General features: G+C 54.0%; 2 protein-coding genes across 2 annotated transcripts in view; one reads left to right on the top strand and one right to left on the bottom strand.

Moving 5' to 3' along the window:
- The first annotated feature begins 5487 nt into the window (after nt 1-5487).
- Nucleotides 5488-11630, top strand: TMEM37 (transmembrane protein 37). Its single transcript, XM_036079651.1, has 2 exons — nt 5488-5607; nt 10769-11630. The coding sequence occupies exons 1-2, from the start codon at nt 5587-5589 to the stop codon at nt 11339-11341; spliced, it is 594 nt and encodes a 197-aa protein (XP_035935544.1). The 5' UTR covers nt 5488-5586; the 3' UTR covers nt 11342-11630.
- A 2105-nt stretch (nt 11631-13735) lies between these two features.
- Nucleotides 13736-24011, bottom strand: part of SCTR (secretin receptor) — a 76053-nt gene continuing 65777 nt past the window's right edge. The window contains exons 10-13 of the mRNA XM_036079621.2: nt 20876-20967; nt 19289-19415; nt 15099-15140; nt 13736-14016 (exon numbers count right to left, since the gene is read on the bottom strand). Of these exons, the coding sequence (XP_035935514.2) occupies nt 13846-14016; nt 15099-15140; nt 19289-19415; nt 20876-20967 (432 nt within the window). The 3' untranslated portion in view covers nt 13736-13845. The remainder of the gene's footprint in view (nt 14017-15098; nt 15141-19288; nt 19416-20875; nt 20968-24011) is intronic.

Genomic DNA, 24011 nt, shown 5'->3' with positions numbered 1-24011 from the left:
CCTTGCCCCTCTCCTGGGGACACGATCCTCCTCTGGTGAATTCCCTAGAGATTGTTGTCTCCCTTATCACTCCTCCCAGATCCTTTGACCCAGCCAGTTTTTCTTGTAAACATCAAATCTAATAACCTGGGCGGAGGGGTATTTCCTGGGCTTCCCCAGAGCTTAGGCAAAGCCCTGTCTAAACCATTTAATTCCCCCTCGTCATCAGTCTGTGCTCACCAACCATTCCTGCGGCCTAATCTTGATTTCTGGGCACTTTGATCTCAGTGGGGTGACCTGATTAGGGAAGAACCCCACGCTTTTCTCAGGGCTGGGCTGGCAGGCTGCTCTATACAACCTCTGAGTGTACTTGGTTAGCAGGGGACCGTCCCCAAGACACCGGCTGCCTCAGAGTATGCCCACAAGTCCGGTGTCCTGGTCTGAAAAGAAGGTGCTAGAAGTGTCCCCAGCACAGGTATGAAGTCTGCCTGGAAATCTTTGGGTCCCGGTGCCCTGGAGGCCTCCCATCTCAAGGAAGGACTTGCTTTAGAAAGCAGAGAACCCATAGAAAGGTCGCCGTCAGAAGTCCCATCGACATCACTCCCCACCACCTTCAAAACGCATGTGCATATTTGTGTGTGTGTGTGTGTGTGTGTGTGTGTGTGTGTGTGTGTGGTTCCTGCTTCATTCACTCATGGCTCCGACCACAGCCAGGTCTCCCCACTAACCCCCAGCAGAAGCTGGTGCCATGGGACTTGCTAAAGCTGCAGAGATAACGTTACACCTGCGGCCTGCCTGGAAGGAAGGAGGGACAGAGGCGAGCCCCTCGGCCCCCAGCCGCACTAGAATGTGGTAAACAAGGTCTGTGTGTTGCAATTGTGGCGCCCGCGACGACGGGGAGGTCAGAATGCGGGGCTGGAGTGCAGAGCCGAGGAGGCAAAGGGCAGGTGGAGGCCTGGTGTGGAGGCAGCTGGGAGAAGAGGACGACCCAGTGGGTGAAGGCAGGACAGTGGGGAGGAGGCGCGGAGGGGAGTGGGGAGAGGCGGCGGGTGGTGCTGTTCTGTCTCCAAGGCCAGAAAGCAGGCAAGAGCTGGAGAGGTCCGAAGTACAAGGCGAGCTGCAGGCAGGCTTAGTCATCAGCTTGCAAGCTGCCCTGTGAACCGTGGCGCTCCTGGAAGACTCCCTTAGTGCCTTCGAGTCTCTGGAGTGTCTGCTGGTCTTGTGCCTTAGATCAGGAGCCCCTGCCCCCCAACCCCAACCCCAACCCCTCAAGGGAGAAAACTCTAGGGCAGGGATCTCCCTCCGCAGGCTGAAGCTCCTTAACAGCAGGACTGGAGCGTCTTCTCCCATCTAACCGTCCCTGGGGTCGGGGACACTGGATAGTCCAGACCACAGAACGTCAGGCACGTGTATGCCAAGCAGTCTGCAGGGCACTTCACAGCAGTTGCCTCATGTGACCCTCATGACACCAGGAGGGGTAGTTTCCCCATCTGACATCAAAGGGAGGCTTCCAGAAGGGAAGTAATGGGCCCAGAATGCATCTGAAGCCTGGTCCATCGCTTTGCGCTCTGCGAGCTTTACTGAGGGTCCCTATTTTTAGGACTGGGCATGCAGCAGTGAGAGACAGTCCCAGCCCTCATGGGGCTTCTGGTATTTTAGAGGGGAAGGCAGAAAATCCAAGAAGCAAATAGAGAAGCTGAGCTAATGATGAAGAGCATACAAAGGTCATAGAGAGGGGCAAGTGTGTTGGGGGGGGGTGCTGCTACTCAGGCTGGGAAGTCAAGGGAGGCCCCAGCCCAGCCCAGCAGACACCCCTGCCCAGCAGACACCCTAGAAGTAGGGAAGTGGGAGGGCCTCCCGCACAGAGGGAGCAGGGAACACAGAAGCCCTGAGACCAGCTGGAGCTTCCTGCCCTGGGCCCGAGTGGCAAGCAGGCAAGGGGAGCTGGACCTGAGCACGGAGGGGTGGGCAGGGATCAGATAACTCCAGCCTCATGGGCTTTGGGGAAAGGGGATGGGAAGCTGCAAGAAGGAATAGAGGAGGTGGGAGTGGAAAGAGGGAGGCCAGGTAGGAGGCTAGTCCACAGGCATCAGGCTCAGAGATGATGGGGCCTACGGTAGGGAGGATGGATTGGACCCAAGGTGTGAGGGACTAAAGAGATGGAGGATGTGGCCTGAACTGGGGAGGCCAGGGAGGGAGCAGAAAAAAAAGGGGGAAACAGAATTTGACCCTAAAACCCAAGCATTTTACCACTGACAGAGACTTTGTCTTTTTCTTCCCTGTCCCTCATTGGCCAGGACAGTGGTGGGTACAGGGTAGGTATTCAATCAACTCATTGGTGTATTCAGTGAATATTTATTGAGCACCCACTATATGCCTGGCTCTGTCCTAGGCACCAGGGATATATCAGTGAGCACGGCAAAGTCCTTGGCCCCTTGGAGCTTACACTATAGAGGGAGAGGGGATGGGCGCGTGCGTGCCTGCGTGCTTGTGCGTGCATGTGTGTGGTTGATGACTACAGGGGGCTGGTTTTAGATGTGGTGGTCATGGTAAGCTTCCCTGAGCAGGTGATCTCTAAGCCCAGACCTCAAAAGAGTGAGGTGGGGGGGGCCTGGGTGGCTCAGTCGGTTAAGCATCTGCCTTTGGCTCAGGTCATGATCCCAGGGTCCTGGTATCCAGCCCCAGGTCAGGCTCTCTGCTCAGCGGGAGTCTGCTTCTCCCTCTGCCTGCCGCTCTCCCTGCTTGTAATCTCTCTCTCTGTCAAATAAATAAATAAATACATAAATCTTAAAAAAAAAAAAAAAAAAAGAGTGAGGTGGGGAGCCTTACATGTGAGTATCTTGAGGAAGTACATTTCAGACAGAAAGCAACAAGTAGCAAAGGCCCAGAGGTGGGGGAGTGCTTGTTGACCAATCATTTACTTGTTGATTCATTAATCAGTACCTGTGTCTCTGCCTTGGAAGTCTCTGAGAACAATGCCTGTGTCTTTTCCACCAAAAGAGTGGTCAGAAGGGCAGAATGGGAGCCAATTTCTTCCTTTCTTTATGCCATCCCTCTTTTCCCAGCATGGGCCAGGCCTAGAAGCAGGGAAGTGGGATGGACCGATATTGAAGCTGTCACATGGTCCGGAGGAAAGGCAGAGAAAGTCAAGGACTAGGGCCGGTTCTGTGCTGTCCCAGAGGCCATCACTCACCCCCATGCTATTTCTGCTTTTAATTCCTGGGGGTCCCACCCAGTCACCCTGACCCTCGCCTCTGGCCCTGCCATGGTCCCCATGGCATGGGGGAACCCCTCACCCCTCCAGATAGTCATCCTGGAGAGTTATTTGCCTCTCTCACCATCTCCAGGGATTAAGGGTACACCAAGGGGGTGCTGTGCGCCCACTCGGCTCCAAGCCCTGGGAACCAAGGAGGTACCTAAGAAACTCTGGGATTCTAGAATGCAAAGGACCAGCCCAGGTGACCAGCTCCCAGACTTGATGCCTGGTTCTCAGCACAAACTCCACCCAGACTCCTGGCTGTGCCTGGGCCTTCCTATAACAATAAAATGACCATCACTTCCTCCTTATGATGTCTAAGCCATTTCTGCTTCTCCAGCAATCTTGCTGACAAGACATGTTCTAAATTCCACTGATTCAAGACTTTCTATTCTTACCAAGGAAGCATAACAGGCAATGGATCCCCAAACATGCCTGACCACACATGGAATCTTAGAAGGCGTGTGAAAGCACACGGTGGGGACGGATCAGCCAACCTGACAGTTCTTCCTGATTTCGAGTCCAGGCACTCCCCTCTGGGTCATGTGAAATTCTTCAGGCCCCAGAAACCCCAGAAAGGCCCTCCCACAGAGCATCCTAGGGCTCTGGAAAGGGAACCCCAACAGGGCTAGGTCCTCTTTTCCTGTGTGAGCCCCTCCTCTAGAGCCCTGGCTTCTGGGAGCCATAAGTGGGGGAGAAGGCAAGTGAGAGCCATGGAGGGAAGGCCTCCAGCAGAGAGGGGCCGACCTGGCTGGGCCTGGCCAGCTGCCCTTCGCCTTAGCTCAGTGGTTCTCCAAGCGGGGCTCCCAGACCAGGAGCAGCAACAGTCCCCTGCTGGAAACACACACACACAGTGGGGCCTTGCCCTCCACCTACTCCATCAGAAATTCAGGGCTGGGGCCCAGCAATCGCTGTTTTAATAAGTCCCCCCAGGTGATTTTGGTGCAGCCTGGTGGGAAGGGGTGAAAGTTAAGCCCAGGCCTGGCTTTCCACTGAACTTCAATATGCGAGGCTGAGTGAGGCCCTCCTGTGCCTACGCCCAAGGACTGGGTTAAAGGATTTTACAAAGTCTCTCAGCCAGTGATGGGAGTCAGATGAACATCTAACAGGGAGATGCAGACTACCTACTGTAACTCTCCCCCTTTCGTGCACGGCTCTTGGAAAAGAGAGAAGTGCCCTGGTTTTGTTGTCGTTGTTGTTTTTGTGTTTGGTTTTGTTTCGTTCTTAGCATCTGGAAATTCTCTGGTCCAGGAGAAATGTGGTTATTTGGAATGTCCTTGGGTAAAGTCACAGGGAAGCTGCCTGCCTGCCTAATTGAGCCAAATAATTTAATTGATCCCACTTAGTTACAGAGAAAGAGGATCTTGCTTTATTTTAAGCAGACGTCCCCCTCCTAATCCACACACACTTCCCTACAGCTGAGGAAGGAAAGGAGGGTCTTAGCTGGAATCTGTTGCCCTTGGACCCACTCCCCACTCCCACTCCTTTTTGGTTGGGACTTTATGGGCTGCCTCCTCTAGAACTCAGGCCCCATCAAAAGTCAAGGAAGAGTTATCAAGAAAAAAAAAGTCAAGGAAGAACAATGACTTTTGTTTTGTCCTGTTTGCCTTTTCAGTGGTCCCTGAGGCCAGGAAGGGAGCGGGTTTGTACATCCCCCTTTGGGGGAGAGAAAACGATGCAAGGATTGCCCCAGGAAGTTCCCCTCTGTTTATACTTACTGAGGGCCTCGCAAGGCCCCGACCTTTCACACATATTATTTATTGACCCTGGCTCAGAGACGTTAAATAAGCAACCCAAGGCCACACAGCGGGTGAGGAAGACAGCAGAGCCGGGGAGCGTGCCTCGTCTCTCTGGACCTCACTGCCTCCTCCGGACAAGCTGGGACTGGAACCGACTCCTCTGGCGCTGGCCTGGCCCTCCCTTGAGGAATAAGCCCCAGGAGAAGTCTTTCCCCCAGGTTCTGCAGCAAGGAAGTTAACTCCCGGCGCCGAAGTCAGCCGGATCAGCCCTCCCGCGAGTGCCGGATCCTCCTCCCTCAGACTGTGGGGGACCCTTGCCGGCTCAGGCCTGGTCCGCGCCCCCCCTGTCCCGAGCCCTCCCTCCCCGCCCCTGCCCGGGGGCTCCTCCAGGCCGCCAGCGCTGACTCAGCGTAAACCGAGCCGCGAAGGGCGGCGGGGCCAGACGCGCCCGCCCCGGGGCTCCAGTGCTCCGCTTTGATTGCCCCGTCCCTCTCCCCCGCCCTCCAGCCGCCCTGCTCCGCCCCCGGGGAGAGGGCCCGGCCGGGAGCAGGCGCCCGCAGCCGAGCGGCCGGAGGGCTCGAGGAGGAGCGCGCGGCCGAGCCCGGGCGCAGCATGACTGCCATCGCCGTGCAGGTAACCCCGGGGACCCGGCGGGGCGCTGAGCCCGCTGCCCCCGAGCGGCCCGGGGCTCTGCCCCACCGGGGGGCGGGAGGGGACTTTGCGCCGAGCACCAGATCCAGCCGCGGGGGAACGGGGGTGCCGGGAGTGCCCCGTCGTGCCCGCCCTCTGTTGCAAGCTTGCGGGGTTCGGAGGAAGGTGGGCCGGAAGCAACTTGGGGGCGCCCCCCCCCAGTGCTGCTCCTGCGCGCGGTCTCCTTGCGGCCCTGCAAGCACCCGTGGCTCCCAAGCTTCTTGGGTGGATTTTTCTGCTTCTCTTTGGGGGGTCACCAGTAACCGTGGTTAGGCTCACCAGAGGGGCGCCTCCTTTTTAAAAAGGAGAGGCGCGTCTGGGGTGGAGGGATGGACACAGTCCACTTGCAAAGTGAGGCATGTCTTATGTAACGTGAGGATGCGTCTCCGGGGAAAGCCAGAACTTTCTTGGGCAGGGGCTAGAAAGACCATCTCCCAGACGCGTCTTGGGTGCTGGGGCGGGGACGCACTCGCTGCGGCGCGCGGATACTTATTAGAGAAGGCTGTAGCGAGGGGTTGGGGGGGACCCACATCCCCAAAGGTTTGATTTCTCAGACTGGAGAAAGATGTTTTTGTTGGCTGAGAACCTACCCCGTTCCTGCCCCCTCCCTTCGGGCGCGCTGCTGTCCGAAGGCAAATGGGTGGCGGGACCGCTAGCTACCTTGCGAGCGAGCTTCTCCACGGAGGCATCTCAGCAGCTCGCCTCGTCCCGACTGGCCCGACCGTCCTAACGATTACAGAGGCTCGTTGACTTTGCATGCAACTGCCCAAACCCCCGCACCCCAACACTGACTCTGGTAGATGCTGTACCGCCCAGTTGATAGACAAAATAACTGAGGCTCAGAGGTGAAGTAGCCAGCCCATGGCAGCGGGCTAAGGGACATAATCTAGATGCAAAGCAGGACTTCTTGGCTCCGAATCCTACTTGCCCTTTCTACTTTTTACTAACAGGAGAAACCCTACCCGCCGGGCACCCCCCAAACCCCATCTAGCCAGGACACAGCCGCTTAGGGGAGGAGGGGCGGGTTGCAGCGAGTCCCTCCTCTTTGTTCTAGATCTGAACCTTGAGTCTTGAGGAGGGAGCGTCCGGGCAGGCCCTGGGAAGAGGGGGACCCACCGTGAGAAGGGTGGGACAGGGTGAGGTTTTCCCCTCCGGAAGCCCCGCGGTCCAGCTGCGGAGAGAGACTTGCAAACAAGGATTTAGAAGACGTGTGGGGAAGTGAGTGCTAAATTAAGAGGTGCAAAATCGGCAGGCTGGATTAACGGGACGGGGGCGTTGTGTGCGGGCCCGGGAGGGGGGGGCGGGGGGTGCAGAAGACTGGTAGCAGGTGAGGGACCTCGTTAGCGTCGGGAGAGGCGGGGGAGGGCCGTGGGGCGCGCGTGGGCGAGAGGAGCTCAAGCCCCAGGCTCTGCCGCGAGGGTGGCGCGCGGCACAGGCTGCCCTGCGGGGTGGGCGCTGTCCCTGTCCGACAATCGTCGCTGCTGTTCAGGAGTCCCTTAAAGCCGTGCCAGGGGCTGTTCTAAGATCTTGTGTTAACTCATTCCAGCCCCACCCACAATCACCAGGAGGAAGATGCTGTATCTTCCTTCGTAGGCAAGAAAACCCAGAGAAGAGGGATGCATGCATGCCAGAGGACAGACAGCAAAAAGCAGGCTGGCTGGGGTCGTGCAGGCCAACTCTTTAGGAAGCTGGCGAAGAAATTTCTGGTTACTAATGATGGGGGCCTGACCTGGGCCTTCCCAGAGTGGGCAGAGTCTGGAGGCATGCATGGGGTGGGGGGTAATGTTGGGGATATGAGGACTGAATAGTGAGCAGACCCTCTGGGGTTGAGGGGAGCCGGTGGGGTCCTGGGGTATAGAGGAAAAGAAGACCTTGGCATTGGACTCAGTGGCCCAGGACTGTCGAGTGACCCTGTCTTGGAGATCATAGAAATCATTCAGATTTAGAGATGGGAAAGAGAAACACATTTTTTCCGCAGAAGAAAAGAGATTAAAGTGCCTTGGCCAAGGTCCCACAGCTGGAGGCGGGCAGGGCAGGGGCAGGACTAGACAGCCTTCATTCCTTCTTGTCCATTGGCCCTCCGCTGACCACACTGTGGCGAGCTGCCCTCCAGAAGGTTTCAGGCCCTGGGTCCCTGGAAGTCAGCAAAGCTGCAGGCAGCTTGAGTGTGGGGCAGGGTGGTTAGGAATGAAGACTCCAATATGCGTTCATCTTGTTGCTCATATTGTCAGTAGCCCCCAAGCACCGTTATGGACGTGATCTCATTTAATCCTTGGGAGTTTTCTTGGTGATCAGAGAGTTTCCACGAAGCCCTGCGTTCAGGTGGGAGGGGAAAGAAATGAACTGATGTGAGCTGTCTTCTCTTTGATCCCAGTGTGGTGTCTGAAGGGCTGGAGACTAAAGTCCAGTCTGTGCCCAAGGCAGGTGGGGCTGAGCGGGGGACAGGACGTACCTGTTCCCTAGGTCCTGGGTCCTGGGTTTCGTGACTTGACTGGGGCCTTGCATCTGGGGCTCTCCCATCCTAGGACCTTACCAACCAGCTTCTGGGGGCCTCGTAACCTGGCCAGGTAACTTCATGGCACCTGCTGTCCTGCAGGGGTCGCCAACTCCATTTTGTAGATGAGAAACCCAGGGCCAAAGAGATTCAGAAGCCACCCAAGGACAAACACCTTTAATGGTTTGTAGAAGCAGAGGTTTCAAGATTTCCTTAGTCTGTTTCTTAGCAGGAAAGCCTTTTTTTGGTTTGTTTTTTGTTTTTTTTTTTTCTCTGATGGAATCCAAGACAGACTCCTAGGCCACCAGTGTCTCTAGCAGGTAAGAAGGACCTGTTGTGGTTGAAGTGGGAAGCGTCCCCTACCCCCTCCCCCCCCCCCCCCCCCCCCGCCCCGCTTCAGCACCTGGAAGCCGCTTAGGAAGCAGAGGGTCACAGTTTGAGAAACCACAGCCAACTCCACTGGGGTGTTCTTTATAACGCCCCAGGCTACCTTTGGGGATGTGAGTTGGGGCCCTGACCCCGCCTCGGGCATCCCTCTGCACTCTACTCCTTTTCCTCACCAGTCATACTGAGCCCCTAACACAAAGGCCCCGAACTTGGAAGGCCCCCGTCAGTATGTATTGGCTGGATGCATCCCATGCCGTGCACATTATACAATTGTCCAGGCAGCTGTAACAGGCTTTACTGTGATTTAGGTGAGTGACCTTGGGGAAGTCATCTGACCTCTGCGTGACAGTTTCCCTCTTTACACACCCCTGCTGGAGCTCCCTACTCTTAGGAACCTCACAGGTTTGAGTAAAATAGGGCCCTGCTTAGGCAGAAGTGCTGAAAGCAAACCGGGTCCTTACTCACATAGCCCTCAGGCTGAAATTTATCAGTCGCTCCTGCTCAGGTGGGCAGGTTAGCAGCCGGCCTGATGTTCCTGCTGGGGCTCCGACCGCAGGAGTCTCCCAGGAGCATGGCTTTGCTTTCTGTCCCTAACTGAGAGGTGTTCCCACCGACTGGCCTCTGGAAGCCTCCATTTGCACATGGTACAGGGTGCACCCCGTCGTCCTTGTTCGGTTTCCCCCGCGGTGACAGATGCGCATGAGTTACCTGCTTTGCTTGCCTCCCAGACTGGGGTGTGACCTGGGCTGCTTCCATACACACTGTAAAGGAGGTAATTTATGACTGGGTAGGAGACTCATTGAGAGGGAGCTTCGGGTAGCAGTGACAGTGGTGACAATGACCATTCATCCCACGGCTCTGCGCAAGCTGTCACTGAATGCCCAGCTCAAGCTCTGCACCAAGCACCAGGGATGCAGCAGTGCCTGATTGGGAGGCCCTGCCCTCCTGGAGAGCACAGTGTCTGCATACGGTAGGCAATATAGAAGTACAAGTCGGAAGGGAATGGACAACTGGTGGTCAGAACAGTGAAGAAAACAAGCCACCTGACTGGAGGAGGCCTGGTTTGGATGGGGTGGGGGAGGCAGGAAAGATCTCTGAGGAAGGGACATTTCCACGGAGACATGAAGAATGGAGAAAAGGAGGTAGCCTGGAGAAGAACCTTTTAGGCGGAGGGGCCGGTAGGTCTGAGGAAGAAAGTTCTAGGCTTGTCCTTGGGTCTAGAAAGAGGGCTGCTGTGTCTGAGCAAGGGGGACAGGAAGAGTGTGTTGGGTGAAGTGGGAGAGGGAGGCAGGGCAGAGGGTGCAGGGCTTGGCAGTGGTAAGGAGTTTGACTCTTTGAAGTGTTTTTCTTTTTTTGCTTTCTGGTTGGGGATGGAACCCATGCCTGGGTGGTGTCCTGGCCCAGTTTGCCAGAAGAGAGGGGTGGGTGCACCCTTAAGGGCTGAAACTAGAGGCTGAAGGAGAGCCTCAGGGGCCTCTCCACGCCCAAAAGCTGCTAGACAGACATATTGATTGGCGAACTCTGGGTGGGGTTCAGGTTCAGGCTGAGCAAGACTGAAGGGCAAAGTGCAAACATCATTTTCAGTACCGAGGAAAACAAGGTAATAACATGGAGTCTGGGACATGCAGAACCAGCTGGGTGGAGATTAGGGTAAAACTGAAGTGTACTGGGAAGTCCTGGGAGAAGGGGAATGTAGCCTTGTATTAGCGTGCTAACTGGAAAAAAAAAAAAAAAAGAATACTAATAATCCGGTGCCCGGATTCTTGCTTTGTGTACAAAGAAACCCAGGGGGTACTGCAAGTTCAAGGTCACACTAGCCTGGCCTGACGAGTTTTCTGAATTCAGAACTGACGAGGATCTGCCAACCTGCTGGTCAATAGAATTTGGATTTCTTATTCGTGAAGATCATTAAAGAAAGAAGGGTCAGGGAACTTTTCATGCCTGGTGAATAGTTGGATAGTCGGTGCTTCTAGGTCTTGAATAGAGGACAGGAGCAGGTGGAATGGGGGAAAGGCTCCCCAAGGGAGTGGGTCTGTGCTGAAAGGTAAGGAGGAGTTGGGAAGGAAGCTACTTGCAAAGGTGGGCATTCTGGGCCTCGAAGGAGACTGCAGCAGAAGAAAATAAGGCTTTGGGAAGCTGGGGGCATGGACAAGGATTTTCCCTAAAAAGGTTGGAGGGGTGGAGGAGGGCCCTCCCTGACATGCCCTCCGTGGTGTCTTCCAGGCCCAGAGGCTGCTGGCCCAGAGGAGGCCCCAGCGGCCCTTCTTGGAATCCTTCATCCGGGCCCTCATCATTGTGTGTGCTGCCCTGGCCTTGGTCCTCTCCTCCGTCTCCATCTGCGATGGCCACTGGCTGCTGGCTGAGGACCGCCTCTTCGGGCTCTGGCACTTCTGCACTTCGTCCAACCAGACGGGGACACACTGTCTCAGAGACCTGAGTTGGGCCCACGTGCCCGGGCTGGCCGTGGGCATGGTCCTGGCCCGCAGCGTGGGCGCCTTGGCCGTGGTGGCCGCCATTTTGGGCCTAGAGCTCCTCATGGTGTCCCAGGTGTGTGAGGACCTCCACTCACGGCGCAAGTGGGCCATGGGTTCTGTCGTCCTCCTCGTCTCCTTCGTCCTCTCCTCCGGGGGGCTCCTGAGTTTTGTGATCCTCCTCTGGAACCACGTCACGCTCACTGGCTTCACCCTGATGTTCTGGTGCGAGTTCACGGCCTCCTTCCTCTTCTTTCTGAATGCCATCAGTGGCCTTCACATTAACAGCATCACCCATCCCTGGGGCCAACCAAGGAAATTTTAGGCCCCCCTCCCAAATCCGAGGACATCAGGTTCTACGAGAAAGTGTGGTCAAGATGGGACGTTTCCAACACGTGACCTCTGGTGGGGGGGGAAGGGTGGGGCAATGACCTTGAAACTGCTGCCTCTCAGCCAATAACCTTTGGGTGGTTGGCCAGATTCAGCCCAGCAGCCTTTGCAGCTGGCCTGCAGGGCCAGAGGCCAGGAGGGTGCTTCAGTGCCACCAGCTTTAGCCCAGTTATTAGGATGTTGATTTTAGGAGAAGTAACACGTTTTAAAACCCTTTTCTTGAATCCTTCTTTTAAAATCCTTTCTTGAATCCTTCCAGGATGGGAATAGATTTGGAAGCAGTGTGGGTAACGGCGCCTGGGCTGGCTGCACAGCTAAGTGCAGCTCCCAGTTGTTTTATTGACTCTGTGCCAGGATAGGGGCTGTGGGGCCCCTGGGGTCTCCTGGGATTAGGCCCGGAGTGGATCATTCCTCCAGCAAAGCATATCCAGTCAGTGCCTCAGACTGTTCTTCCACCAGCTCAAAGGGCCTTATGGGCACATTTCCCTGCTATAGCTTCAGTCATGATAGGGAGGCAGAATTCAGGATTCCCTCGATCTCTTCCACATGCTAGGTTTTCAAACCATTTGACTCGATTTGAACCCTGCCCTTTGCTGTGTGTGTGTGGGGGGGGGGGGGGCGGTGCATAATCCTTGAATAACTGCAACTTCCTGCAGCCGGCTGTCCTGTCTGGGGATCCTGCCTGAACCCTTCCAGCAAGCTTCTCAGGACAGCCCTCCAGCCCAATACACGGTCCTCCCGAGGCGAGCGTGTGTGCGCGTCCGGCTTTGATAAGGGTCAAGACGGCCTCGGGTACCATTTTTGATTCTAGAGCACATTTCCAAAGAGTTCATGTCTGGACCTGCGGAACTCCAGGGGGGTCAAGGGGCCTTGCTGGGCCTTGAGTAATGATTAACAGCCATCCTGGGGATGAGTGCAGGTGAAGGGGACCAGGAACCAGTGGAGATTTCCATCCTTGCCAGCAGATGTGCATTTCTGGGGAACCAGTTGCCCCCTTCCCAGTGTCTTTTCTGCCCCAGAGCTGGGGGATTTGCCCTCAAGCCATTTCATTCCACACTAACCCCTTCCCTCTCCACCGGCTCCACTCTAGCTACTTCTGGTATGGGTTTTTGGTCTCTGCCCCGCCCTGGTGGGCAGGCTCCACTTTCTGGGCTGGGCTGGGTGCTTCTCTCTCTCTCGTGGGTTTTTAAAAAACTTGGACTCCAAAATGTATATGGAGTCCTTGGAGATCACTGAAGAAAGGTGTCATGGGCCAACCCGGTTTTCAGAGAACAGAGCTCATCAACCAGACGGGCTGGGTTCTTAGCCCTGGGAAATAGGCACCTGACCTTTCATTCCAGGGGCCATTCATCTGGCACAAAGGGGTGTGACCTTGTCTCTGCAGTGGGGAGGTGCGGAGGTGGGAAGCCAGGGCCCAGAGGGGGGCAGCACTTGTCCAGGGTCACCCACCAGCAAGATGCCTTCTCTATGTTGTGCCTTCTGTCCAGAATGCTTCCCCCCCGCCCCCGAAAACACTGGTAGGCTTTGTTTTATAAAAGGGTTCAAATGTTCAGTTCACTTTAATCCTCACATGGCTGGTGATGAGGGTGTGCTTACAGTCAAGGGAACTGAGATCCAGAGAATAAAGGGGAGACAGGCCCCTGTCCGGTGCCCAGGAGTGAAGAAACAGACGCAGCCTTAGAGCATGGGGATTTGAAACCAAAAGCCCTGGACTGAACTCATGCCCCTTCTTGCAGAGTATATTGGGCAAGTTGCGGGACCTTGGTGAACCTGTTTCTCTTTTCTGTCCCCTGGAATCTATGCTCTATTCCCAGCTGTTGTGCCCCCAGGGCTGTAGATAACTGCAAGCAGGAGGAATAGAGGGGTGTCTTGTGCCACGCTAGGGTTACTGAGGAAGCTGGGGGTCTTGGGGCTCTCTTGGCCTCACTGACTTGATCAGATTAATTCAGTCGTCTTGAAGTGTAGGGTCAGAGCAGCTGGGCAGGTGAGTTGTAGTGAGGCGTAGGGAGGGTCCACCCAGGGCCAAGGGTCTCCATTTCTCCTGTTTCATGGGCTTCAAACTTAACCCTGGAAACTCCAGGAAGGGGTAGGGAAGTGAGCGGGAGCATCCTCCTTCACCTTGTGTCTCGAGGGCCAAAACGAGTGGGCAGTTAGAGACCAGACCCATCCCAGCTACCATTTATTTCCCTGTCCTCTTCTGGAGCCCCTGACCCAGGCCCTCTTCCTGCCCCATGGTCCCCCCGTTATTTTCAGTTCCGAGGAACCTCTCACCAGAGCCCCCTCCCCATCCCAAGGCTCAGAGGAGGGGGGGTTGTTGGTCACAGGAGGAAGCAGATGATGTCTGCTGAGAAGACGGCTCCGGGACTGTCCCGCAGCAGTGTCTGGCCTTCTCATGACCCGTCTCGGTGTCTGTCCCGTGGATGGCCCTGCTCCAGACTCTCAGATGACACCGGCCCTGCAGGTGGCCCCGCTCTGCTCCGAGGTGCTGGCCTTGGTGCTGTGGGCCAGACCGCTGGTGCCGTTGCTGAAGGAGGAGCTGAGGGCCACGGGGCGCAGTAGGGACTCACGGAGGTGCCACTGCCGCCACTTCTTCTGAACCTCCAGCTGCACCTGGCCCGGAGACCAGCCGTCAGCTGGGCAGACGGGCACCTGGTGCCCACAGGCCCGTTCACTCGCCCGGGACCGCGGCACGCGCCCTGCCTCTGCCGCCCAGGGGTCCTGCCGCCCCTTCTCCCGCAGGCCACTCAGATGGGCCGTTTCCAGCCCCAATGTCCAGTAGGGATCGAGGGCCCCCTCTCGCCTGGACGCCTTCACCTGCCACCTTACTGCTTGTGTCCCGAAGGGGCCTGGGCTTGTTTCACGAATTCCAGAACTCCAACGTCCAGATCATCACCCGGGACAATGGGACCCATTCCCATAAAGCCACCCTAGTTCAGACCTTATCTGGGGACCCTGGAGTTGCTCTTTGGAAATCTTCACAGTTCCCAGCTGTAGCAGCCCAAAACCTTTGAAGCCAGGCTTTAGGCTTGGAGTTTGGAAAACAGAGGTTCTTCCCATTCAAGTGTGGGGAACCAGATAAATGGTCACCAGTTACAGAAAGGCCTTACTTGTGTGAACACTATTCAACTAATGTGGGCTGCACGGCTTGTGTGGGTCCCCACCCAAATGCTCTGGGGAGGAGCAGAGACCTCGAGGTAAGTGTGCAGCCCTCCTGGGGAGTCAGCACTCATGTGGGGGTCAGTGAGCAATTGAGTGTCAGAGATTTCATCATCGAGTCACTCATTGAGCAGAGGGGAAGACTGAGGCCCAAAGAAGGGCAATGAGCAGGATCACCCATCAGGCAAGCAGCAGTCAGGAGCCTGGGTTTTTGTTGGGGTGCTTGCCCTTTCCTCTAGTTCCTGGACTCGCCCAAGGATAAGAATCATCTGGAATGCTTGTTAAACATTTTCAGGCTCCAACCCAGACGTACAGAATCCTTCTTTTGCTGAATTAGAAATGGGGGGTGAGTAGGGCCCAGCAATTGTTTTAATTAGGCCTCCTGGTTCTTCAGTGCTCCTAGGAAGTGAGCTCAGGGGACCCAGGCCTCCCCCAGCCACACCATCCATGTCTCCCCACCACCCTTTCCAGGGAGCTTCTGAGCAGGAATCCAGTGGCTAGGGAGCTCCTCCATCGAGGCAGCCGAGGACACTCACCTCCCCATTGAGGAAGCAGTAGAGGACCGCCACCACCAGGCCCTGCAGGGGGGCAGAGCAGTAGGGGGTCAGTGCAGGTGCTCCGGCACCCGGCCTCCTTCCAACCTCCTCCCCATGTCCTTAAATTGCCAGCCCCAGGCTCACTTCTCCCCAGGAAGTGCTCCAGAGCCTTCCCACACCTCTCACCCCCCGGGGGGGGGGGGCGCCTGGGACTACCTCTTCTGGGGTCCCCACAGTGTCTCTGGCTGTGGCGGCATCATCCAGCACAGACTCAGCTCCTTGGGGCAGGGCTAGGGTCCAGAGTGGGGCGTTGCACACATGGGATTTCAGAGTAGAAGCAGCTAACGGGCCAGTGGGGACGGGGCAAGTCACCTGAATTAGTAAGGTGGGCCATATGGGAGAAGCAGGGAGTGGCGGCCCCTGATGTGCACCTGTCCCTCAGGTAGGGGGTGGGGCCAGCCCATGGGAGACCCTGTGCCCTGTGTGGGTGGGCTCATTTTCAAGATAAGCTGGAAATGGAGATGTTCCAAAACAGGCAACCATTCAAACTGAAACACGAATGTGCGAGCGTGAGGTCCGGACAAAGCCCGGAGTGTAGGTTCCGGCCAGCAAGCAGTGGGTGTGACTTCCTGCTTATATCACCTTGGCTGGGGCCGTGAGGCTATATACACATTATGTTCCCTGGTGGGGTGGGGGTCAGTACCTGTTAGGACCCTCCTTCCCTAGTATCTGGAGCGCCTGTTTTCCCAGGGGTGCCTTCCCCTGCCCCCCAATCCTGGCATGGAGCTTTGCCAGGACAGGGACTCTGGTCTCGAGATGCAGGATTTGAGGCCCAGAGGCCCGCTTGGGACCATAAGCTACGGGCAGGGTCCCTTCAGTGCTTATGTCCTGCTCACCTCCTCAGGGAGCTGCCTTGGGCCAGCCTGCCTTTCCTTCTGCCCTGAGGCTTCCCTCCCCCTCAGAGGCCTGGGTGTCCTAGCTCTGACCTCAGGGGGCCCTAAGGCCCCCTTCCGAGTCCCATCCAGGCCTGCCCTCACCTACTTACTTGGAAAAGACCCCCAAGAATGATGAACCAGCCCTGCTGTGGTGAGCTTAATACATACAATTGCTCAGGGCTGCGGTCGTTGTAACAAGAGTTAGTGACAGACCTGGAAGAATTTGCTTTAGAATATCGGGCACCGAGGACCGCTACCCAGAATGGGCATCATTTGGAGGAGGTGAGCGGCTGGAACAGTTACTCAAGGCCGCAGTTTCCAAATTTTGTAGCACGTTAGAATCACCTGGGAGTAAACACTCCATACCCCAAGGCCAAATGTCTGAGGATGATGGAAACCGCAGCAGCTTTGAAAAATCCCTGGTGGTTCTAATGGACATTCCCAGTTGGGAACCACTGTTGGAGGGTGTGAAAGGCTAAGAGATGAAACGGAACAGGATGCGGCGTGCCACCTGGCCTGCTTACTTGTGGGGTGCTGGGTCCCAGATGCTTCCTTTAATCCTTGCCAAAGCCCTAGCGGGGAGGAGCCCTGTCTCCCTCAGGGAGGAACTGAGTCACAGGGGGTTTCGGCAGCACTGGCGCTGTGTGCGATTGGCCCAGAGCTGGTGGTCAGGCTGCTGGCTGCGGGGGCTGCCCATCTCACTGGGCCCAGCGGGTCCTACCCCTGGGCCTCCAAGATCCTGGGACACATCTGCGCAGGTCAGGTGAGGGAGCCCCGAGGGAGGGAGAGTTAGTCGTGCCCCAAATATCGATAGGGCAGGCCTCCCACAGCCAGCAAGTTTAAGAAATTCCACAGTTTTTATACAATCATTAAAAATGAAGTCTTGGAAGACAGAGAATTAGAATAAGCAAGTTAGAAAACCGCACACAGCATGACCTCAGTTATATGGGCTGTGTGTACATGTGTGTCTTCCTGGATAGAGAAGAGACTTAAAAAGAAAAAAAGAGGGAGAGAGAGACTTAGAAGTAAACCCATCATCATTTTAACAGGTAATTTCTGAGGTCATGAGATTATGGATGATTTTTTTTTCTTTTTTAACTATTCCTTATTTTCCAGATTTTCTACAATAAGTGTTATTTCTATAATCAGAAAAAGCAAATCAACTTTCGTTTCTAGAAGTCTATGACTGATAATATATTGTGGTTCTGTGTGTCTTTAAGCCCCTGTCTTCCAGAGATGCGTACTAGAATATTTACATTTGAGTAAATCCATCCCTTTGATGTGCTTAAAATGACGGGGGATGGGGTGAAGGGAGAGGATGGGGACAGAGATGGAACCAGCCAGGACTTGAGTGGGCAGTGGTCACATAGTGGGTTCACTATCTACTATTCTCTTCACTTTAATATATGGGAGACATTTTCTATAATACAGAATTTAAAAAAATATGTACATTATATAGAATATACGTGTATAATATACAATAAAATGATATATGTTTGTATGTGAACAAAGGTTTAAAAGCCTCAAAGACTTGCGTAAACATTTCTATGGGAACATTAGGAAAGCGCTTTTGGTTTTCTCTTGACAAGCCATTTCCTTAGAAGCCGAATGGCCTTCACTGGCAAGCCTCGGCCCCAACCACAAGCCCCAACTCCAGGGGACAGGAAGTTCCCTTTCTATGCAGGGAGGTCTGGGTCTCCATGCTCGAAGTGAGGTCACTACCCATTTCTGGAAGCCAGTTCAAGGTCTTCCACCCTTGTGGACCTGGAATCCCCACCCCTGCTAAATGGGCCATTGTGTGAGCCCAGCCTCCCCACACGTTACAAGAGCAGGTGGGCATGAAAGCTCCCTGGTCCAGAAACAAAGAACATGGATTATGCAAGAGGCTGCGTTCTCTGGAGGCCTGGGCGCTGGCAGGGAGCGCTGGGCAGAGGAGAACCCAGTGAGGAGAAAGGGGACAGCCCTGGGGTAGGGTCTGAAGGCAGGGTTAGGACAAGACCGGATTCTGCTCAAGAATGTGTTCCCAGTGTTCCTGGAAGCTGAAAGTGACAGGAGGATGACCCTGATCCCCGCCCCCCCCCCCCGAACCGAACTCAGGGACTGGGGGAGACTCTGAGCCCCATCCTGAGACCAAAGTCTCCCCAGTGAGGAGGACTTTGCAGGATAATCAGTGTTGTTGAGGACAGTCTGGCTTCTTGAGGAAAATCCCCTGGGAGAAATTTCTCTCAGGCCCCAAAGCCTATAATGTCTAGGCTTTTCCTGAGAATTAGCTTGTCCCCATCTATAGATGTTATAAATCTTGGAACAGATTGTGTTTCTGTCTTTGCTTTGGCTACTGTGAAGCTCCAAACCAAATGTCTGACCCATCTCTCCTACCTTCATAGCACTCTATTGAATTTGCTTCTCTGTATGAACTCAATTTTGACTTTTATTTTATTTTTTCACTGATCCTTCATCTACTTTTTTTGGGGGGGGGTCCTCTGTATGGTCTTCCTGAAAGCTACATCATATTATTTTTGGAAGGAGACAGCTATGAGAGTGTAAACAAAAGTCCTGTCCAAACATGTTTACTATTTGTTTTTTGTTGTTGTTGTTTTTACCATTTGTTTTTTAAGCCTCACAAGATCTCACTGAATTAGGAGGTAGGTGATTTCTCCCCTCACTCTCCTTTTTTTTAAAGTTGGTTTTTATTTTTGATACATTGTGTGTGCACATAGTTTCAAAGAGTCCAATGATTCTCCTCACAAAACAAGAGCAGCCTCCGAACACCCCTGCCCCCATTTCCTGTGCCTCAGAGGCAACTACTTGGAATTCTCTTTGCTGCTTCTGAATAATATGCTGATGCTGCTCCTTCTGGATTTTTCAGTTTGGGGCACTTTCATGGACTTCCCAGAATGAAGAGGAGGACTTTATTCTCTTTCAGACACCCACCCTCGCCCATTCCCACAATGCCCATCTTCCTGCCCCGCTTTTTGATGGCTCAGCCACAGCCCTCAGCTAACGTCATTTGACTATGTATGTACCCTTTTGTCTTCTCTGGAGTCAGTCTCTCTCCTTAGTTTTATCTCCCACCCCTATCTCACCGGTGCGGGGACTTGGGTCCCACTCAGGGTCCCACAGCACAGTGAGGTCCTGCCCACCTCCTCTTGGGTGTGTGCCTGATGAGGCATCCCACACCGCAGCGCCGGACCGTTCCGGGGAGACCTGGCTTGCTGTCTCTATGAACTCCCAAGGGTCATAATCCCTGAAACTTACCTGGAACGAGCCAAGGGCCAATTCAAAGAACCACTGGACCTCAATGGCGTCCTCTGGGGAGAAGGCGAAGATGATGTAGTGGACTCCAAAGAGGGGGATCAGCAGGAGGGTGGACTTGGCCAGGCGCCTGCAGACACAGACCCGCTGGTGTCCTGCCCCCTCCCGCCCGGCACAGCTCTGCAAGCCCCAACCTGCCAGATTGCAGAGGCCTGCAGCGGTGCCCCCAAATCTTTGTGGTTTTACTTTGTATTTTGGAGAATTTCCAACTCCCACGTACCCATCACCCAGGGCCAGTCCTCTACACTTTCTGATCATGCACGCCATCAGGAAAAAAAAATGTGAACACGTATCCACCCAAATAACTTTATTATTTATAAATTACGTGCATGTGTCATTGAACCTATTATTCACGAAACCAGCATTCTTATTTTTCTGATAATAAATATCTATAAGGAGAAGTTCTTTCATTTTCTTCCCAGATCCCAGATTAGGGTTGCTAAATTTAGCAAATAAAAATACAGGATGCCCAGTTCAATTTGAATTTCAGATAAACAAGGAATAATATTTTGGGGGAGTAAGTGCTAAAACACTATTCATTGTTTATCCCAAATTCAGACTGAACTGGGCATCCTCTATTTTATCTGGCAACTTTATCCTGGATTCCCCAGCTCCACCCTACTGTGGTGCCCACTGCCCTAAAGATGTCCTGGAGAATCTGTCACCAAGCAATCCAGGTCACTACCAGATTCTCAAAGCCCAGAACATCACAGAGAAGTCTTCGTTGGACACTGATTTGCCTTTAAAGATTCTGTTTTGAATTGTGTCTCCCCCACCCAAATTCACCCATTGAAGCCCTAACTGCAGGACCTCAGAAATACCTACCTGTATTTGCAGGTAGGGCCTGTAAAAAGGTGACTAAGGTAAAATGAGGTCATTAGGGTGGGACCTTAGTCCAATCACCTGGTGTCCTTATAAGAAGAGGAGGAGGCACCCAGGATTCCGGCACACAGGACAAAAGGCCAGGTAAGGGCACAGGGAGAAGGCACCCGTCTACAAGGCCAGGAGCAAGGTCTCAGAAGAAATCAAACCTGTGGGCACCTGGATCTTGGGTTTCCAGCCTCCAGAACTCCGCATAAATAAATTTCTCTTCCTTATACCATCCCATGTGTGGTTATTTTGTTATGGGGGCCCTATCAAGCTAATACAGCATCTCCCTTTAACATCTTAAAGGTTTTAAAGTATTTTTGGATCGCACATCTTGAAAATCAGATGAAAGCTAGAGCCTTTCTCCCCTGAAAAATACACAGACCTATACACATTTCTCTGAATTTGGGTCCCTGAAGCCCATTGGCAGACTCCCTAACGCTGCCCCAAACACAGATCTCTGCTCCCTGGGATCCTGAGAGATTTCTTTATCTTCCCACTGCTGAACCTGCATCTAAGGCTTCCCAGTGGACCCACTTCTCCCCACCCCCATTCCCAATTGCATCATAACCTCCTTGGAACCAGGGCCAGTTGGGTAAACCATAGGCACTCTAAATACCTGTTGACTGACTGAGCATGCCTGGGTCTTTGCTCTCCACTTACTTATAATGGCTCACTTCATTTCCTCTTGTTTCTTGGGTTCTAAGTTTTCTCATCAGGATTCTTAGAATGTTTATGAAAAGGATGAAGTTAATCTGTAAAACATAAGAGGAGAGTGTGGGCTGAAGGTGATTGCCACCTCTCCTGGCCTTGACCCCTTGGCCCTGAGGGCAGAGAAGGCATTGCAGACCACACCCGGGATTGCAGGTCGCTGAGCCACCCGGCCCAGCCTGCCGCCCCAGAGTCCCGGTGGAACAGGCTGTCTAGAGGTGACAGCTGACACAGCACCCGCGCCTATCCCTGGCTGCAGGAGCTCTAAGGTCTGCTCAGTTGTGGCAGGGATTCCTCACACTGGAATGCATTGGCGTTCCCCGGTGACCTTGTTAAAAGGCAGGTCACCGGTGACCTGAGATGCTGCATTTTTTTTTTTTTAAGATTTTATTTATTTATTTGCCAGAGAGAGAGAGAAAGCACAAGCAGGGGGAGCGGCAGGCAGAGGGAGGAGCAGGCTCCCCGCTGAGCAAGGACCCTGATGCAGGGCTCGATCCCAGGACCCCAAGATCACGACCTGAGCCAAAGGCAGACGCTTAACTAACTGAGCCACCCAGGCATCCCGAGAGTCTGCACTTCTATCAAGCTCCAGGTAATGCCAAATCCAGTCCTTGGCTACACTTTGAGTGGCAAGGCTTTCTTCTCTCAGAGGTTCTTAAAGTTTTGGGTGCGGATTGGGGGTCTCCCTCCCCCAGAAGTTCCAGGTCAGTAAATCTGGGGTGGGGCCCCCAAATTTGCATTTTTTAACAAGCTTGCAGGTGATGCTGAAGCTGCTGGTCTGGGGACCACACTTTGAGAACCACTGCTTCAAAGCCTTATAGTCACTTTGCAGTTTAATCACCAACTCCAGGAAGCCGCCCTTGATTACCTATCTTTCCTGATACATTGCAGTTAGGGATCATGTTACTGCGTAAGCACTTGAAATATTTGAAAGAGGCCAAACACATGCACCTGTCAAAGTTGTGTGTGTCTACTTACGTGTCAATTCAATAACTTCCTAAAGGACAGGAATGCAGTCTCATTATTTCGTTTGGTGTCCCCTTCCCCCAGCCCAGTGCCAGAATGTTATAAAGGTGCTCACGTGGCGCCCAGTACCTCTCCTCCTCTCTCACCCACCTGCCAGCTCCAGAACCATTTAGAGAAGCAGGGATCAGTGGAATCGCCCAGCCGGGCACCCTCATTGTTCACACAACCAGCCTGGGGCCTGGAAATGCTGGCCAAAAGACAAGGATTAGTCGCCTGTCCAGGACTTCTAGCCCAGCTGCCTCTTTGAGAACTTTGCTTCTCAGCTTGTTGTTTGTTTATGCATCTTGCTCGGAGCTGGCGATGCATGGTGTAAATGAATAAAGGCTATTTTACTTTTATTTATTTTTTTAATCTTAGAGTTGCATTTAACTTCATAGGGAGCACTTGAAGGCAAAAATAAAAACAAAAACAAAAACAAAAAAACCCAAAAAACAAAAAATAAACTTTAAGCTCTCAAGAATGAGTCCTAAATAGTGGAATTCTAGGCCCCATGACCTACTGGTTGGGAGATGTTTTTAAGTTCTTATTTATTTATTTAAGTCATCTCTACCCCCAGTGTGGGGCTTGAACTCACAACCCCAAGATCAAGAGTCGCATGCTCTACAGACTGAGCCAGCCAGGGGCCCTGTTGGGAGATTTTGCATCAGGAGTGCTCACCAAACATCACTAGAGAGACCAGAGTCTGGTGAAATCCGCCAGGACCCCCAGGGTCCATCGTCCCTCAGCCGGGGCTCTCCTGGGCGGCGCGGTCAGAGCCCCAGAATGATGGCAAGGAAACGGGCCTAACTAAAGGAAGAAAGACCCTCCTATGGGAGTACTATGCAGCCAGAGCACATCGGTGGATCAAATAATTTCAAAGGCCACGGGACAGCTCACATCTGCTGCTAAGTGAGAAACACGAACTAGTATACAAAACTATATTAAGCATTTTGAAAAAAAGTGTGTGTGCTCAAAGAAAAAGATAGGAAGGAAAAGCACATGTGTATTCACAGTGTGTGTCTCAGTGCTAAAAGTATGTGTGATTTTATTTCCTTTTGGAAAACACATTTTTTATCTTCCAACTTTTTTTGACATGAATTCTATTATTTTGGGGAAAAAAAAAAGAAGAAGAAAAGAAAAAAGAAGGAGGTCCTGGAATGGCCGCCTCCTCCCAGCTGCCCCCTGGAAGGTCCACGAGCCAGCCAGTGAAAGAGGTGGGTGGGGGCTGCTGCCCTGGGCTGCACCCCACCCCACCCCCCACCCACCTGCAGCAGATCCACGAAGGGAGCTTCCTGCCAAAGGGTCCTGCGGCCATGGTGTCCCTCGGAGCCCTGCACACAGCTGAGGGGCTGATTCCTTCCAGGAGACAACCCCGGTGGGTCCCCCGCCCTCTGTCCCCCTATTTCCTGTCTCTACCCACAGGCTCAGCTCCAGGCGTCCCAACCCTACTGCAGAGCAGAAGCACCTGAGAACTTAAACCCCCGCTGAGCCCTCAGGCCCCTTCCCAGAACGAAGAGAGCCCGAATCTCTGGCTACCCAGAGATATTTGAAACAGCTCCCAGGGGATTCTGAAGGGCAGCCCAGTTGAGACACTCTGAGCTCCCGGTCCATAAGAGTCGCTCCTGTATCTTCTCCCTGGGGGCCACCCCTCCAGGCCTGCCCCCCCCAACAGCACCCCAAAGGCCCAAGACCAAGCCTCACTGAGCTTTCCCCAGCCCCATCCTATGGCCCCAGCTCAGTGATTCTTCTCAGTTTAACAAGAGGAACGCCTAGAAAAAAGATCAGGACCCAGAGATCCGAAGGGGGCGCATTTCGGGCCAGCACAGAGCCAGCCAGTGTAGGGCAAGGAGCTCTGCTCGCCACATTTTAGTGGCCACTCACGAACCAAAGAGAGTTATGTAAACTTTTGCCCCTCATCCCACTCGCACCCCCCAGCCCCCATTCTCCCATCCCCCATCTAGACCCTCCTGCTGCTGACCAGCCTCTGGAAGCTCTGTGGTTCATCCCTCCCCGCTCCTGGAGGGAACAAAGCTAGTGGTCTCTCTTGGCCTTCTGTCCAGGCCAGTCACTCTTTCCGTCTCTC

Source organism: Halichoerus grypus, chromosome 4, assembly GCF_964656455.1.
Source record: "Halichoerus grypus chromosome 4, mHalGry1.hap1.1, whole genome shotgun sequence".
NCBI classification, from domain to species: Eukaryota; Metazoa; Chordata; class Mammalia; order Carnivora; family Phocidae; genus Halichoerus; species Halichoerus grypus.
Note: the sequence above shows the minus strand (reverse complement) of the source record. Positions and strands in the feature narration are given on the sequence as shown.